General features: G+C 46.1%; 1 protein-coding gene across 1 annotated transcript in view; it reads right to left on the reverse strand.

Annotated features, from left to right (window-relative positions):
* PARP1 (poly(ADP-ribose) polymerase 1) overlaps positions 1–18,408 on the reverse strand; it is a 62,030-nt gene that overhangs the window by 12,708 nt on the left and 30,914 nt on the right. The window contains exons 6-21 of the mRNA XM_044290258.1: positions 16,008–16,170; positions 15,720–15,835; positions 14,024–14,241; positions 7,789–7,885; positions 7,471–7,587; positions 7,016–7,192; positions 5,291–5,426; positions 5,067–5,207; positions 2,948–3,175; positions 2,747–2,815; positions 2,406–2,538; positions 1,623–1,818; positions 1,323–1,451; positions 693–776; positions 442–564; positions 224–352 (exon numbers count right to left, since the gene is read on the reverse strand). Coding sequence (XP_044146193.1) covers positions 224–352; positions 442–564; positions 693–776; positions 1,323–1,451; positions 1,623–1,818; positions 2,406–2,538; positions 2,747–2,815; positions 2,948–3,175; positions 5,067–5,207; positions 5,291–5,426; positions 7,016–7,192; positions 7,471–7,587; positions 7,789–7,885; positions 14,024–14,241; positions 15,720–15,835; positions 16,008–16,170 — 2,256 coding nt within the window. The remainder of the gene's footprint in view (positions 1–223; positions 353–441; positions 565–692; positions 777–1,322; positions 1,452–1,622; positions 1,819–2,405; positions 2,539–2,746; positions 2,816–2,947; positions 3,176–5,066; positions 5,208–5,290; positions 5,427–7,015; positions 7,193–7,470; positions 7,588–7,788; positions 7,886–14,023; positions 14,242–15,719; positions 15,836–16,007; positions 16,171–18,408) is intronic.

The raw sequence follows: 18,408 nt of genomic DNA on the forward strand, positions 1-18,408 counted from the left end.
ACCAGCAGTGCCATGAATGTTGCATCGCATGCACGGTGAATCAGAGGCATGCGTAACGGACCCAGCTCCCTTGTAAAAACCATATAGCATTGCACTAATATCCAGGGGTGGTACTTATGACTCACCCCCCCTCATGTACAGTTACATAGCAAAATGCTTTAAAGAGGTATATTGTATTTTACACAAGTCTACAAAAAGTTTCCATCTTTAGAGGCTTCAATACCTCAATGTCAGTTTTGATCTTTTCATATTTCACATCGATTGGATCTTTCTCGGTGTCATCCGTGCCGCCTCGTAAGAGACTGTACGCCACTTCGATGTCCAGCAGATTGTCCAACATCTGCACCTTAGCCTGGAAACACATTAAAAGATACATTGTGCAAATTGCATGAACCGTTCGGGCATATGACCAGCGCAGAGAATGCGAGTGAAATCACGGACCTGGATGTAGTCCACATTGTCCAGAAGAGGCGGCTTTTTCATTCCAAAGTCATGTGGTATTAATGTGTAGAAGCGATTGGACAGATCCAGGAGTTTGGCTTCGGTGGAACTGTCCGATACAGCCTAAAATATAGATTAAAACAAAAAGCGCCATCTAATGGTAAACCGGTAAATTACACAAAACCTCAACACTGTCCACATTTATTTTAGACACTTCATTACAAAGCATATCTGCAGGAGACACGACTCACCTGCTGCACTTCGTTCAGAATGGAATAGGCGCTCTGAATCTGGCGCTTGCTAAGTTTGCCCAATGGCATCTTCTGGAGATCAATCTGCAACAAAGAGGAGAATTTCTTATTAGCCTAAGCAGACGACGCATACAGCGCAGCAGCGGTCTTCGACTCTCCATCTGTTGGCTAGGCTACCCACTTGTTAGGACGCCAAATCCCCCATCTCTTTGGTAGATGCTCCTCAAGGAGCCCCCTGCTGTTACATCCCACAACTTATGCCCTATCCACAGCATAAGAAATGTTTGACCGGCTGGGGTCCAACCACCGGGGACCTCGCTGGCCACTAGAACGGAGGTCTGTGTTCCCCTTGAATGGAGGCAGCGGACATGCCTGTCTGCTACTTCATTCAAATTGACTGATTTACTGAGCACGTGTGACCACCAGCACTGCGCACATAACGTGGACATTTACGTCAGGGGGCGCCATGTCAAGTGTGCAATAGCAAGGGGGCAACATGACAGGCATGCAATAGCAATGGGCACCATAATATGTACGTAACACCAGGGGGCACAGAGTAAATGAATATCTGTGTGTGGGAAACCCACTGAGTTGTGTATTTTAAATCTAAAGACCAGGAGGGAAAAATACCTCAAACTCCACCATGGCCTTCTTCATGCTCTCCACGTCAAATATCATCTTGATGAGCTCCTGCACAGCCTTGGGGAGTTTGGATTTCGTACCGGCTCCTTCGGAGAGCTTCTTCACAACATCTTCCTCCTGCAAAACACAAGTAAAAATTTACTGATCAAACTGAGCAGGTATAAGGCAAATATATAAACGGTGTCAGAATCTGGTGGATCCCTTTATGTGTATGGTACAGAGCCTCATACATTGCCTAAAATAGCGGCGGTCCAGGCGGAATACACTGGACCCTCCATAATTATGTACCTGTCCGTAGTCAATCTCCAGGGGGTAGAACTTGTTGGGGTACTTTGTGAAATTTGTCGAATGCCACGCATTGCCCGTCTTTTCTTGGTACAGGTTCAAGAAATGGTCAATGGCTTCTTCTTTGGAGGTCATTTCTTCTAGTTTATTACTGCCGATAACCGTGCCTACGCGACCCCAGGAACGGAAGACCCAGTACCTGCAGAGAGCACCACAAAAAATTAAAACGCTTGTTACAAGCCTGTGCAACGTACTGTATTTTTAGGGGAGGGGAATGAAATGTAGTGAGCCTCATGGAGTGACTATATTCAAGAGCACGTCCATTATGAAAGCACTCATTAGTATGCAGGAGGTGCTGGGAGCGGCGAGTGGAACACCGCCATGGATGGCTGTACTCAAGGAAGGCTCTCTAGTCTTCCTCTGGACCCAGTGCTGCACGACCTACAGTGTTCAGGGCATAGTGCATGCATGTAGGACTCACTATGGCCCGATTCTGTGCGATGTCAGGTCACAGTGCAGCACGGAGACCAGAAGAAGGCCAGGGAGCGTTGAGTGAAAGAGACCGGTGGATCTGAAGAATGGTGGAGCTATCCGGAGAAGGAGAGGCAAGTTAATTAATTATTAGGTCTGATAAAATATGGGGATCTGATTGGAGGTCTAAAGGATCTTGGGGGGGGGGGGGTTCTGATTAGAAGTCTGAAGGATCTTGGGGTTCTGATGAAAAAATATGGTAATTCCCAGAAGAATGCCGTCATCTCCACCAGGGCAGAGACAGGGATTACACACCTGGAGTCTCTGTCGTGTTCAATTAGCTGCAGTTTGTAGTAAGAGTTGGTCCCTCGGGTTATATCTACCAGGCCGAGAGTGGCGCTGAAGATCTTGCCGCTCTTCTCCAGCACGTGAGATGAATTTTCCAGCCCTGAAAGGAAAAACTCGACATTTCAGACACAGCAGATCCATGGGAGCCCTCGCCCGCTACAGCTCAGGGGTCCATTCACACGCGGCAGATTTGTCGCAGAAAGCCACACACCTGCCGCAGAATCAACTCCATTAAGATTGATCGGACAGTAGCCGAAAACAATGCAACAAACCTGCTGCATGTGAACACACCCTGAAGAACGGCTTACCAGAATCGGGGTCGACAGCTGCTCCTCCTTTGACAGTCAGTTTCATTTTTTTCTCGGATTTGCTGCCCCCTAAAACAGGAAATTATTCTTGGTTATCTGCAAATCAGTGATCTTTACATGAAAACATGGGGGGAAAAATAAATATAATAATAAAATCCGATCTATTCTGGCTCTGGGATTTTAGACATTTTTCCTACTCACCCTGCTCCTCCTTCACTTTCCCCGCGCTCTTTCCTGCGGTAGACTTGGGTTTTGGCTTGGGCTCCACTTCCATCTTCACCTCTGCCCCCCAGGTAGAAATCCCGTGCTGGGTCAGTAGTTCCTGGATGCTCTTCCCAGACTGCACTTCCTTGAGGAAGTTCTCGCTCACCACTCGCACGTTGGCAGCTTTTACTTCTTCCATCTTCTTATTCATCTTCTCCACCTCCTCTGTGGATGGTCAAGACACAAGCATGTTACCTTAACCTCCTAACAGTCACGCTAAAAATCAGGAAAACCCTCCCAAAAATGTCACTTTTTAGAAAATCTTGTTGCATTTTTAACCCTTTAGCGACAATTAATTTTAGACATTAGGACCAGTAACATTTTTCCCCTCTGTATTCCAAGTCAACTTTTTTTTTTTTTTTCTTCTAAATGTGAAACCATTTTGGGATGATCTCGCTATCATATTAAATAACTTATACATTTATTTTAAGGGGGAAAGATATAAAAAAAATAAAGCAATTTTAACATTATTTTGTGAAATTTACTTACGGCGTTCATTGTGTGGTATAAATAACATAACTTTATTATGTGGGTCACTACAATGATGATAATACCACATTTCTATAGACTTTTTACTATTTTTCCTTTCCTCCTGCAGGCTGTTTGCTCTGCAACTGCCCCCTCCTCCAGACTGAAGAGGAGGGGGGCGGCTGTTTTAGCTGCTCATATCTCTGGATCGTTAGGAGCTAGAGATATGGGTATTCCAAGCATTCAAACACTACCAGAATGACAGCAATATCTTCAGTAAATGGGAAGATATCGCTGTTAGAAATCGGGATGCAGTGAATGCAGCTGTAAGTGAAAGTAAACACAGGTTTTAGTGCATTTATTCCCGACTCTCCTGCTTCCTGTTGTGATCATGTTCCTTTATTAAAGGGAACCTGTCACCAGGATTTTGTGTATAGGGTTGAGAACATGGGTTGCTAGATGGCCGCTAGCACATCCGCAATATCCAGTCCCCATAGCTCTGTGTGCTTTTATTGTGTAAAAAAAAAAATTTGATACATATGCAAATTAACCTGAGATGAGTCCTGTCCCTTAGATGAGTCACGCACAGGACTCATCTCAGGTTAATTTGCATATGTATCAAATCGTGTTTTTTACACAATAAAAGCACACAGAGCTATGGGGACTGGGTATTGCGGATGTGCTAGCGGCCATCTAGCAGCCCATGTCCTCAGCTCTATACACAAAATCCAGGTGACAGGTTCCCTTTAAAGCATGGAATGCCAGTTTTCAAAGATCCGGCCCATGTCTCTAGCTTATGGCAATGAGAAGATTTCAGCAGCTAAAGCAGGACCCCACCATCCATTGCCCCTTCCACCCAAGTAGTGCTCAGGCAAAATAGGTGGTTAAAGGGGTTGTCTCACGTCAGCAAACAGCATTTACGCTGGGTTCACACCTGAGCGTTCTGAAAGGAGCGCTCTGTATGCGCGATTGTACCGGCGTTTGCAATCGCGCATACAGAGACAAGCGAACGCCCATTGTCGCGCGTTCCCGGAAGTCTATGTACGGGAACGCGCGACAAGACCCCCCAAAGAAGCTCATGTACTTCTTGGGGCGTCGGGCGTTTTACAGCGCGATCGTACGCCCTGTAAAACGCCCAGGTGAGAACCATTCCCATAGGGAATCATTAGTTTCTCCTTGTTGAGCGTTTTACAGCGCGTAGGAACGCGCTGTAAAACGCTCAGGTGTGAACCCAGCCTTATCAAGTAGAGAAAGTGGTCGTGTAAGAAAAAGTGTCAGCCAGGACCGCGGGAGTGCACATAGGCCAGAGCTTTTTCCTAGTGTCCAAGCACGACCACCACTACTGGATTGCCAGGTGGTCATAACCATGGAAACAAGCAGGGAAGGCAAAGGGGGGAGCAGGGAGCGAGAAGTAGACAGGGCAAGGGGCAAACCGACAAAGGAGCAAAGAAGGTGAGGGACAGGTCAAGAGAGGAGCAGAAAAATCAAGGGGCAAACAGAAAATAATGCAGAGAGGAGGAGGGGGCAAAGGAAGGACCAAAGAACGGAGGGAAACTGCAGTACGGTAGAAGCTGTGACTGGCACTTACTCTGGCTGCTGATGCAGACCGTGGCTTTATTCACAGATCCGGTTGTCTTTCCGCCCAGCTCTTCTATCGAAGCCCGTATCTCCTCTTTGTTCTTGGACAGTTTACCCAGTACCAGAATCACCATTTTGGTCAACGGTTTACCTAAAAAAGAAAAAAACATTTAACTGCGGAGGTCACCACCTCAATATTCACTGACAGCAGAAAAAGTGCAGACGGCCACTCACCTTCAGGTAAGGGCTCCTCTTTAACAGCCGGGGCGGTAGAGACAGGAGCAGAGACCGGGAGGGGGGCCGCAGGAGGGAAGCCGCGGTCCTGTCTCTTAAACTTGAACTTCTTCAAATACGGAACCTCATGGAACTCCTAGAAACAGGAAAACGTAAGAAAGAGGGAGAAACGTCACTAAAACTGGAGATAAAGCGGCAAGCTCAGTCCTGATGCCCATGTATAAGATGGCTAATCAAAACTCCTGAAAATTATTATAGATCCACATACAAGTCAACAGGGGGCGGTATTATAGTAGTTATATTCTTGTACATAGGAGGCAGTATTATAGTAGTTATATTCTTGTACATAGAGCAGTATTATAGTAGTTATATTCTTATAGGAGCAGTATTATAGTAGTTATATTCTTGTACATAGGAGCAGTATTATAGTAGTTATATTCTTGTACATAGGAGGCAGTATTATAGTAGTTATATTCTTGTACATAGGAGCAGTATTATAGTAGTTATATTCTTGTACATAGGAGGCAGTATTATAGTAGTTATATTCTTGTACATAGGAGGCAGTATTATAGTAGTTATATTCTTGTACATAGGAGGCAGTATTATAGTAGTTATATTCTTGTACATAGGAGCAGTATTATAGTAGTTATATTCTTGTACATAGAGCAGTATTATAGTAGTTATATTCTTATAGGAGCAGTATTATAGTAGTTATATTCTTGTACATAGGAGGCAGTATTATAGTAGTTATGTTCTTGTACATAGGAGCAGTATTATAGTAGTTATATTCTTGTATACAGGAGCAGTATTATAGCAGTTATATTCTTGCACATAGGAGCAGTATTATAGTAGTTATATTCTTGTACATAGGAGCAGTATTATAGTAGTTATATTCTTGTACATAGGAGCAGTATTATAGTAGTTATATTCTTGTATACAGGAGCAGTATTATAGCAGTTATATTCTTGCACATAGGAGCAGTATTATAGTAGTTATATTCTTGTACATAGGAGCAGTATTATAGTAGTTATATTCTTGTACATAGGAGGCAGTATTATAGTAGTTATATTCTTGTACATAGGAGCAGTATTATAGTAGTTATATTCTTGTATACAGGAGCAGTATTATAGCAGTTATATTCTTGCACATAGGAGCAATATTATAGTAGTTATATTCTTGTACATGGGAGCAGTATTATAGTAGTTATATTCCTGTACATAGGGGCGGTATTATAGTAGTTATATTCTTGTACATAGGAGGCAGTATTATGGTAGTTATATTCTTGTACATAGGAGCAGTATTATAGTAGTTATATTCTTGTACATAGGAGGCAGTATTATAGTAGTTATATTCTTGTACACAGGAGCAGTATTATAGCAGTTATATTCTTGCACATAGGAGCAGTATTATAGCAGTTATATTCTTGTACATAGGAGGCAGTATTATAGTAGTTATATTCTTGTACATAGGAGGCAGTATTATAGTAGTTATATTCTTGTACATAGGAGGCAGTATTATAGTAGTTATGTTCTTGTACATAGGAGCAGTATTATAGTAGTTATATTCTTGTACATAGGAGCAGTATTATAGTAGTTATATTCTTGTACACAGGAGCAGTATTGTAGTATTCTTGCAGGTATGGGGCAGGATTACACACAATCTTGTCAGTACTGCTCTGCTGAGGACAGGACTACATAGGAGGCAGATAATATAGAAGTACTTTACCTTAGGTGTCACCCAGTCCTTTCTGTCAGGAGTCTGTGTTTTAGCAACACATTTTGTCCAGGCGCTGATATCTCCTGTACAGTAGTAGCCATCGGTCTTGAACACAAACTGTCCCTTACATTCCTCACAAGGGAGCAAAGCACCAAACGCCATGCCGTCCGCCACCCGGTCCAGGATCTGCAGCACCACAGAAGTGAACAGACTTTAGAAATTGTACAGCAATATATTCTGCAAGTCTGCCACCCAAGGCACACCCGTGACGTCACATTATTGCGCACCCACAAATAATATTTATTTTTACACTATTTTCCAATAGACGTTAACAATTCTTAAGAGGTTTCATTATCTCCGCTTGCTGCCATTTAACAACTTCTTCCTCGCTCACAGGTAAACTCTCCAGAAATGGCTATAAAGTGATGATCTACATGTATCTGGATTACGGTATTACCACTTACATTCGTCTCCCCAGATGGGACCTGCTGTTTATTGGCGATAAGCAGCTCCTTCATGTCGTTGGTGCTGCAAACCTTCTTCAGCTCATCCTTTATGCTCCAGATGAGCTCCGTCTGTTCCTGTGTCGGGAGAAAAGGAGAGAATTGATGTAAAGAAAGAAAATATGTCAATGATTACGCAAAAAAAAAAAAAAAATGGCATTTCACGGTCCCTCTATTATTCCTCTGGAAAATGTATGCATATATTTGTAGATAAGGAAGGCGTTTACTGACAAGTCCAGTGGTACCAGCCAGGAGTAATTGTGCGTCCCTTTCACTCACCTTGAGCAATTTCTCAAGTTTTGATTCCTTTTCCTTCTCCTTCTTTAATTTCTTTTTGGAAACGGCAGATCCGTCCAGCTCATCTCCTTTTCTTTTCCTAAAGAAATGTTAAAGAAAGACTTAGGTGGACTTGTTATCACACCGACCAGGAGACGATCTGAGGATTCCCAATATATACAAAAAGCACATACTTATCTTATAAACAATAAGTACTATTAATATACACAAATAAACCGCATCGCAAGTTGAGTCACTGTGTACACTTATCCCGAGTTACATTCTGTATTACACTCCAGAGCTGCACTCACTATTCTGCTGGTGCAATCACTGTGTCCATACATTACTTATCCTGTACTGATCCCGAGTTACATCCTGTATTATACTCCAGAGCTGCACTCACTATTCTGCTGGTGGAGTCACTGAGTACATACATTACTTATCCTGTACTGATCCCGAGTTACATCCTGTATTATACTCCAGAGCTGCACTCACTATTCTGCTGGTGCAGTCACTGTGTACATACATTACTTATCCTGTACTGATCCCGAGTTACATCCTGTATTATACTCCAGAGCTGCACTCACTATTCTGCTGGTGGAGTCACTGTGTACATACATTACATTACTTATCCTGTACTGATCCTGAGTTACATCCTGTATTATACTCCAGAGCTGCACTCACTATTCTGCTGGTGCAGTCACTGTGTACATACATTACTTATCCTGTACTGATCCTGAGTTACTTCCTGTATTATACTCCAGAGCTGCACTCACTATTCTGCTGGTGCAGTCACTGTGTACATACATTACTTATCCTGTACTGATCCCGAGTTACATCCTGTATTATACTCCAGAGCTGCACTCACTATTCTGCTGGTGGAGTCACTGTGTACTTACATACATTACTTATCCTGTACTGATCCTGAGTTACAGCCTGTATTATACTCCAGAGCTGCACTCACTATTTTGCTGGTGGAGTCACTGTGTACATACAGTACATTACTGATCCTGAGATCCATCCTGTATTATACTCCAGAGCTGCACTCACTATTCTGCCCATGTTTCATTTCTTCAACACATTGAAGCGCCAAATACAGTAATGTCACCGTTATACCGCAGTTAGTGACCACATAGAACTCTAGCCAGAGATGGTGAACCCTCCAGGAGACAGAGCGTTATTCAGAGACCCCAGTCCGTAAATTCTGCCAAAATGTTCCTAAACTGAATGGGGGTGAATACTTATGCATTCAAGTTTGAAAATAAAACTAAACCTCTGCCACGATTCAAGGTAAAATTCACAAACAAAACCAAATATCTAGGGGTGTTGAATACTTTCTGCCAGGTGCTGAGTATAACGCCTCTATCATGGAAATCAACCCCGAGCGGCAGTAATAATGAGGAAACCTGTGACACGGCCCGATGCTCTGGAGTCTGTAACCTGTGACGCCTCTCCCCCTAATTAAGCCTTCCTGATGTCGAGGTGTGACCGCCGTATACCAGGAGAGGGACGCTGCTGTATCCTCCCGAGCGGACATAAGGGGACATTAGAGCCTCCGCGTCTAATTACTGAGGTAATTCATCAAATCAGCGCTCAACACCTTCACTAATGATGACGAGGAGCATCTGCTGCGAGGAGAGAAGGCGCTGATAAATACAGGACCAGGGACCCACCGACAGCGAGAACACAGGAGGATCATCCCAGGACGTGAACCGCACATGGAGCAGATCTGTAAGTCAGGATAAGTAATGTAATGTATGTACACAGTGACTGCACCAGCAGAATAGTGAGTGCAGCTCTGGAGTATAATACAGGGTGTAACTCAGGATCAGTACAGGATAAGTAATGTAATGTGTGTACACAGTGACTGCACCAGCAGAATAGTGAGTGCAGCTCTGGAGTATAATACAGGATGTAACTCAGGATCAGTACAGGATAAGTAATGTAATGTATGTACACAGTGACTGCACCAGCAGAATAGTGAGTGCAGCTCTGGAGTATAATACAGGATGTAACTCAGGATCAGTACAGGATAAGTAATGTAATGTATGTACACAGTGACTGCACCAGCAGAATAGTGAGTGCAGCTCTGGAGTATAATACAGGATGGATCTCAGGATCAGTAATGTAATGTATGTACACAGTGACTCCACCAGCAGAATAGTGAGTGCAGCTCTGGAGTATAATACAGGATGTAAATCAGGGTCAGTACAGGATAAGTAATGTATTACAAGTTTCTTTTGTACATTACATTTACAGAACATGAGGCTAAAACTGTAAAATCATGTTGTTTAGGGTCCATTCACACATCCGTATTGCATTTCGGATCCGCAATACACATGGATGCGCCCCCCCCCCCCCAATTGCGGACAATAGGACATGTTCTATTGTTTTCCAGAGCTGCGCTCCGGAAGTGCGGATGCGGAGAGCACATGGTGTGCTCTCTGTATCTCTTCCGGCCCCATAGAGAATGAATGGGTCCGCACCGGTTCCCGATATTGCTGAACGGATGCGGACCCATTTGCGGACGTGTGAATGGACCCTTAAAAGTGGATTAACAATTTTAACCTTTTAAAAGACCAGGCCTATTTTCATTTTTGAGTTTTCCTCCCCACGTTCCAGTAGCCATCACTTATTTTTCCGTTCACATAGCCATATGAGGGCCTATTTTTTTGCAGGACAACATGCACTTTTTGATGACACCATTTAATTTACTATGTCTTGTATTGGGGGGAAAATTATTTGTGGGGTTAAATTGAAAAAAATTAAATAATTAAGCTTTTTTGGGGTTTTGACATCACAGCATTCACTGTGTGCTCAATACGATTACAGCGCTACCAAACTTCTATCGTTTTTGTTTACTTATTTTTTATTTTTTTATTACCGTAAAACCTTTGGGGAAAAAAAATAAAAATACATTTTCTTTGCATCTCCATTTTCTGAGTTATAATTTTTTTTATATTTCGTCTACAGAGCTGCATGAGAGTTTGTGTTTTGTGTAACAAACTTTTGTTCTTAATGGTACCATTGTGGTACGTACGACTTTTCCATCACCGTTATTCAATTTTTTTAGGGTTGGGAAAAGTTAATTAAAAACGGCAAATCCTGTAGGAGTCATTTTTTTTTCCGTTACGCAGTTCACTACAAATTCTTTTTCAAATATTTTAATAGTTTAGACATGGAGATACCTAACATTTTTTTATTTATTATTATTTATTTTTATATGTAAAATTGGGGGGTTACAAACAAAAAAATAAAATAAAAATATAAACTTTTCATTCAATAACTATTAGTGCCCTTAGGATCTTTTGATCCCTTGTCCTATTCACCCCAATAGAGATCTATTAGGGTGAATCGGACTCTGAAGCTCTCCCTGCTGAGCTGTGCCTCGTGCACAGCACAGCAGACAGCTTACCATGGCAGGCCGGAAAGGCTTCGGCAGCGTCCAGACTAACAATTCCAATGAGCGAGCTCTGATCGGAGGCTCCCTTTGCCTCACCTCAGATGCCGAGACCGGCATCGAACTCTGCATTTGAGGGGTTAAAATGACCGCGTTCAGCATGATCGCCATTCCTAGTCATTGTAACCGGGAGTCTGCAGTACGATACAGCCGGCACCCGCTACAACCTACTCCATACAATTGCGGGCGCATAATGCTGTACATGTACGGCATTATGTGTCAAGGGGCAGAATGACACCCCAGACCCAGATACTGGTTTCCACTTAGGGGGCAATTTTTTATTTTATTTTTTTCCGATCCAGTCCCAGTTTTGGAAAGTATAGTCCTGGCCTCGCCCTAATACGCTATGACCATCACCTTTCAGTATAGTTCTATTTGCCGGCTCCGTTTTAAACCGATGCCATGATGCTGGTGTGAACTGAGCCCACGCTCACATCGTGTAACGTCATTCCTTTCTGCTTCCAGCACAATGAACGTCAGCACCGCCGCAGTCACCGACCTCGTATTCACCGTGAACGTCCCTTACACAGCCGGGGAGATTGTGATCGCCGTCTCGGCCGCATTGGGAAACACCCTGGTGTGCATAGCCGTCTTGCAAGACCGAAAGCTGTGGACAGTGACAAACTACTTCCTAGTGTCACTGTCCGTGGCAGACGTGTGTGTGGGGGCGTTTGCCATCCCCTGCGCCATCCTGACCTCCATGGGCATCCCCCGATACAAGCTGGAGCTCTGCTTGCTGATGCTTTCCATTCTAATCATGCTGACCATGAGCTCCACCTTCAGCCTCCTGGCCATCTCGGTGGACCGCTACATCGCCATTCTCAACCCGCTGAGGTACAAGAGCCTAATGACCCCCAGCAACACGTTAATCCTCATCGTCACAGCCTGGATCGTGGCGTTTCTCAGCGGCCTGATGCCCCTCATGGGCTGGCATAAGCCCCCGCCCCTGCACGGCTACTGCGTCTTTGTCCACGTCATTGACATGACTTACCTGGTATACTTCTTTTCCTTAGTCGTCTTCTACTTACCTGTTATCATTATGCTTGTGATCTACACCCAGATCTACTCGGCAGTAAGAAAGCAGCTGCATGGCACAGCGGTGGGCGTGCACCTGGGTAACGCGGGCAAACACGGAGCGGGGATGAAGGAGTTTAAGACGGCCACGTCCCTCTTCACCATTATTTTCTTCTTCATGTTATGCTGGGCTCCCCTGCACGTCATGAATGGTATCAGCCTGCTCTGCCCGCAGTGCTATATCCCCCCTGTCATCCTGGATATCGGCATCATTCTCACCCACGCCAACTCCGCCCTCAACCCCGTCATGTACGTGTACAAGCTCAAGTCCTTCAGAAACACCTTCAAGAAAGTCTTCCTGTGCCGCAACGCTGCAGTCACCCCGACCAGACAGCACAAGGAGACCTCCATTGCTCGTCTGCACTGAGCGCCCCCTGCGGCTTTTATAACCTGCCAATGGCATTCTGTTCATTCAAGTTTTTTTTAAAGGGGTCCTCCGGTTTTATGTAAATGAAGCTTATTTGTTGTGCAAGAATGTATTTTTTCCATATACATTGGGGCCGTTCATATCATTTCAAGCACAGCGCCGCACATTGTATAGTGGCTGTGATTGGTATTGCAGGTCAATCCCCTTCACTTGAATGGGACCGAGCTGCACATAGGCCAATGAACCTGACATCACCGGCCTAGGAAGAGGAGGCGGCTGCGCTCACCAGAGCTCCTCAGCCCCTTCAAACAGCTGATCGCCAGACTCCCAACGATCAGGTATTAATGACCTATCCTGAATATAAGAGAACTACAAAAAAAATTATTTAAAAAATAAATAAAATCTTTAACCCCTTGGTCGCCAGCCTTAATGATCAAGCAAGTTTTTTTTTTTTTTTATGGCAACATTTTGGGGTACACAACCCATCGATTAACTTGTATTAAACTATTTATGTTATAAATTTTGCAGTGTTCATCTTTTGGCACAAATACCATGATAACTTTACTCAATACATGTTTTTTTTTACATTTTACTACAAAAGGAAAACCCTTTTATTTTTTATTAAATACTATTTTTCTTTGCATCGCCGCATCCCAAGACCCATAACAAATTAGAGAACCATCAATATAGAATTTACTTTAGCCGCCTGTATGATCTACCTCATAATATCTGGTTTCTGGAGCATGCACTTCACAGCGCACACGCCGCTCTCATCACTGATCTGAGCACCGAGCAGGAATCATTATCTCCAAATAAACATTATATAGAAATAATCACATATTTGATTCAGCTGCTTCAATGTTCACAACCTCTCATGGCAGCCACTACAGTGACCACTGGGATTGTCAGACAGTTTTCGATAGCTAGTGCAGTCACTGTGTACATACAGTACATTACTATCCTGTATTATACTCCAGAGCTGCACTCACTATTCTGCTGGTGCAGTCACTGTGTACATACATTACTTATCCTGTACTGATCCTGAGTTACATCCTGTATTATACTCCAGAGCTGCACTCACTATTCTGCTGGTGCAGTCACTGTGTACATACATACTGTACTGCTCCTGAGTTACATCCTGTATCATACTCTAGAGCTGCACTCCCTATTCTGCTGATTGTATCAAGGCACACCCCCTAACCGATTAGATGACCTCCTATAATGCGAAATAGATTGTGGTTGTCAAGCAGAACGTCTCCACCGATCTGTCAAACATGAGCCATGACACACTGTAACGACTTGTGGAGATACACTGTGTACAGGTGGCACACACTTACCCGGCCTCGGTCTTCACTGCCGGGAGCTTGGCTTTCAGCGTCTCCTTGTCTTCGGCACTGAGGATGCTGAAGCCCTTCATCTGGCTGGCGCTGTAGATGGAGAGGAACCCGAGCTCCTCCCTGCGGCTCACAAAACAGTCCGGGTGATACCAGCGGTCGATCATGCCCAGCTGAGGGCGCTCCACATCCAGGCTCTTCTTCGATAACCTGACCTGACCCTGCAAAGGCAACACACAGGTCAGCGACCATGAACCCGAGGGGGCACACGCCTCTTCACATAGGAGATGGGTTGTTCTGTATTCCCTGCCCCCCGCCAAAAAAAAAAAAATAAGATCTGTCCAAGGATCGGTTTCTTTATACATTAGTGCTTCATACTGTAAGTGCAAACTGGACACCCTCCTGCAACCACTGCCAGCCTCCCCCCATGGGACACCCTCCTGCAACCACTGCCAGCCTCCCCCCATGGGACACCCTCCTGCAACCACTGCCAGCCTCCCCCATGGGGCACCCTCCTGCAACCACTGCCAGCCTCCCCCATGGGGCACCCTCCTGCAACCACTGCCAGCCTCCCCCATGGGGCACCCTCCTGCAACCGCTGCCAGCCTTCCCCATGGGACACCCTCCTGCAACCACTGCCAGCCTCCCCCATGGGACACCCTCCTGCAACCACTGCCAGCCTCCCCCATGGGACACCCTCCATCAACCACTGCCAGCCTCCCCCATGGGACACCCTCCTGCAACCACTGCCAGCCTCCCCCATGGGACACCCTCCTGCAACCACTGCCAGCCTCCCCCATGGGACACCCTCCTGCAACCACTGCCAGCCTCCCCCATGGGACACCCTCCTGCAACCACTGCCAGCCTCCCCCATGGGACACCCTCCTGCAACCACTGCCAGCCTCCCCCATGGGACACCCTCCTGCAACCACTGCCAGCCTCCCCCATGGGACACCCTCCTGCAACCACTGCCAGCCTCCCCCATGGGACGCCCTCCTGCAACCACTGCCAGCCTCCCCCATGGGACACCCTCCTGTTCAAGTTGTTAATATCCTTTTGGCCAGTGCCGCATTTCTAGTCCGCGGCTCCGCAAAAAGATAGAGCATGTCCTATTGTTGTCCGCAGCTTCGGACAAGAATAGGAATCCTCTATTTAGTACCAGCGATGTGCGGCGTCAGTGTTTTACGCAAAACACCAGGGACGTCTGAATGGACACTAAGGATGCATTGGTCTGTCTGCTGCCACCATGAGAGGGAGCTGAGATACTGTAAAGTGCACATTGCAAGCTCCCCCAGTAGGGCAGAAGTCACGCATGTGTGCTACCAGTCTACTGAACTCTGCGAGGCCTCTGGTAGCCCTCAGCGACCTCCGGCAGTCCCACGGATATGTATGGAGCAGAAGCACACATGCATGGCTGCCGCTCCATTAAAATGGGGAACATGGGGCATCTGTTCTCTTGATCGGCAGGAGACCCAGTGATCAGACCCCCAACGATTAGACGCTTATCCCCTATCCCAAGGGTCAAACTCGTGGCCCCCCTCCCGCCCAGAGGTTGCAAAACTACAATTCCCAGCATGCCCTAATAGCTGTAAGCCGAGCATGATGGAAGAAGTTGTAGTTTAGGAGGGCCACAAGTTTGACATCCCTGCCCTATCTGACCGTTGTCATGGGACAACATGTTAAACCATCCGCCCGTTACCTTCTCTATCTTCTCCTCGCAGCCTTTGCAGGTGCTTCTGTTGGACTTTGCATATTCAGCTGCAAAATCATTCAGTGTCATATTCGCTTTACCGCCTTTGCCATCACCTCCAGGTCCTGTGGGGAACAACATGTAATCAGTCAGAAACACGCCAACATGCCAGGAAGGGAAGTAGTTTTGTCAGCAGGGCATGATCACGACAAAGGTTTCCATTCACTGACAGCCAGAAGAAAGGAAACAAAATATTTTAAAGAGTTGCAGAACTTTCCAGCTTTATTCACAACCTACCGCCTGCAGCTCCCCCGGTCTCAATTGCCTTCTTGATCTTCTCCTGGTCCTCCCAGCGCAGGTCGGTGAAGCCATCGATTTCCGCCTGAGATAAGACTCGCGCCCGCTTCCAGAAGCAGAGGTAGTGGTGCCAGTGCGGGACCTTCCCATCAAACATGGGAGACTACGGGGGAAAGAAAGCAACGACAATCACATGGGTTCTGTAGGTTTAAACAGCGTGCTCACAATTCATAGCTATGGGAGTTCCGGATACAGCTGAGCGAGCATGCTCGGCTGTTTTTGGAAGCCCCAATGCGGTGAATGGAAAGTGCACAGCGCAAGCGCTGCTCCATTCACCTAATAGCAGAGCAAGTGCGGCCCCTTCTTTATTCACCTCTACGGGCTGCCGGAAACAGGTGAGCCGGCGCTTGGCTATTTTTGAAACTCCTCTAGTAGTGAACAGAGGGTGGTGGCGCATGCGCAGTGTGCTCTCTGTTCTCTTCAGTTCTGGAGATGGCAATGGGTCCCAGAAGAAGGACCTGCAACCATCTGACATTGATGGCATGTCCTAGTGATAGGCCATGAATGTGCCAGATGAGAATACCCCTCTAAGCCCTTGACGTCCCCAGACTTGTGCGGTGAAGGTTCCACACACCACAATGGGGAGCGACCACAGAGCTGCAAGGAACTAGGAGGGTGCACACCCCGCAATGTGAACTGCGCAGCCGCCGTTACCTCCCCTACAAGGGCAGCGTTCCAGCTTTCCTAGGGTTCTGACTGGCAGATCCGACTACTATCACAACGTAGGAGGAGAGGGGTATTGCTGCACAGCCAGGGGGGACCTGACATTTAGGCCCCCTGCACACGATCAGGATTGCGTGCGGATTTTGCGTGCGGAAAATCCGCACCGTAGGTCATGTACATTGTATTCTATGAGAATTTGAAATTCTCAATGCACACGATGCAGATTTTTTCCGCGCGGATTTTGACCTGCGGTGCGGATCTTAAAATCCGCGACATGTCAATTAATTATTTTTTTCCTGACCGGATTTCCTTCATTCACTTAGTGAAATCCGCACCAATTAATGCCGATTGACCGCACAGATTTGCCTGCGAACACCTGCGGATTTCAGTGCGGATTCTCCGCACATGAATCCTGAACGTGTGCATGTACCCTTAGGGACTTGGGGAAGCCAATACTTAGTACTTCTCACAGCTGAGGGTTTGGTACAATTGCATCCAGTCTAATCAATCCTCTGTGAAGTAGTCACACAGGCAGCACACTCCTCTCTGCTGTCCTGACTGATACAATGTATCAGTTCTGCTTACAGAGGTCTGTCTAGACTGGATACAGTAGTGACAAACCCTCAGCTGTGAAAAAGTATTAGGCCTGTAGAGGTTTTCACATTCACTGACAGCAAGCAGAAATCTTGGAAATGGAAACAAATTGATACACCTTCATTGCATCTCCCCCCCCCCCCCCCTTACCAGAAAGAGGGAGAACAACTGCAGGATTGGACTACGCCAGACCCATTTGTCATCTGTAACCACGGAAACACACAGTTCTGAATCGGAGCTGCATACACAAACCGGTAGGATTAAACTTAAAGGGGGTTTCCAGTAGTTTATACCCATCTCCAGGATGGGTATCAGATCGGCGGGGCTCTGACATCCCCGCGGATCAGTTCTTTATAGAGGCCGGATATTGCTGCGGCCTCCTCACAGCTCACCAAGCACAGCGCCATACGTCGGTAGTGGCTGTTCTTGGTATTGCAGCTCATTCACTGCGCCTAGATCATGTGACGAGGAAGAGGTGGTGGTCACCGAGGCCTCTTCAAACAGGAGTCGGACCCCCAACAGATACTGATGACCTACCCTATCTTCTTGACGAAGAAATCCTACAATCCAAAAACTGGACCTCACCTGTCCAGTCAAATAAAGTGCCCCAATTATCACTACTGACCGCATTTTACATCCGGGGCATTTGCTTTTGTTACAGCGTCCAAAGCAGCAAGGACCCGTCCCCTCCCCTGACAGGTCCTATTTACTAACTACTTGCGTTCCCCGTGTAATAACTAGTCTGAAGCATCGACTATGTCAGGGATGGCCAACCTGAGGCTGTCCAGCTGTTGCAAAACTACAACTCCCAGCATGCCCATAGCTATCAGCCTACAGCAGGGCATGGTGGGAGTTGTAGTTTTACAACAGCTGGAGAGTAGCAGGTTGGCCATGCCTGGGACTATGTTGTGCAATTTCTCTATTATTCCTTCTAGAACAAAGGATCAGCAACCTTCGGCACTCCAGCTGCTGTGAAACTACAACTCCCAGCATGCACACTTCCACACTATTCTTGCAACTCCCATAGAAGTTAAAGGAGGATTCTGCTGGAGCGCCGGAGTCTGCCGAGACATGTTCTAGAAGT

Source organism: Bufo gargarizans, chromosome 4 (genome assembly GCF_014858855.1).
Source record: "Bufo gargarizans isolate SCDJY-AF-19 chromosome 4, ASM1485885v1, whole genome shotgun sequence".
Taxonomy (NCBI): domain Eukaryota; kingdom Metazoa; phylum Chordata; class Amphibia; order Anura; family Bufonidae; genus Bufo; species Bufo gargarizans.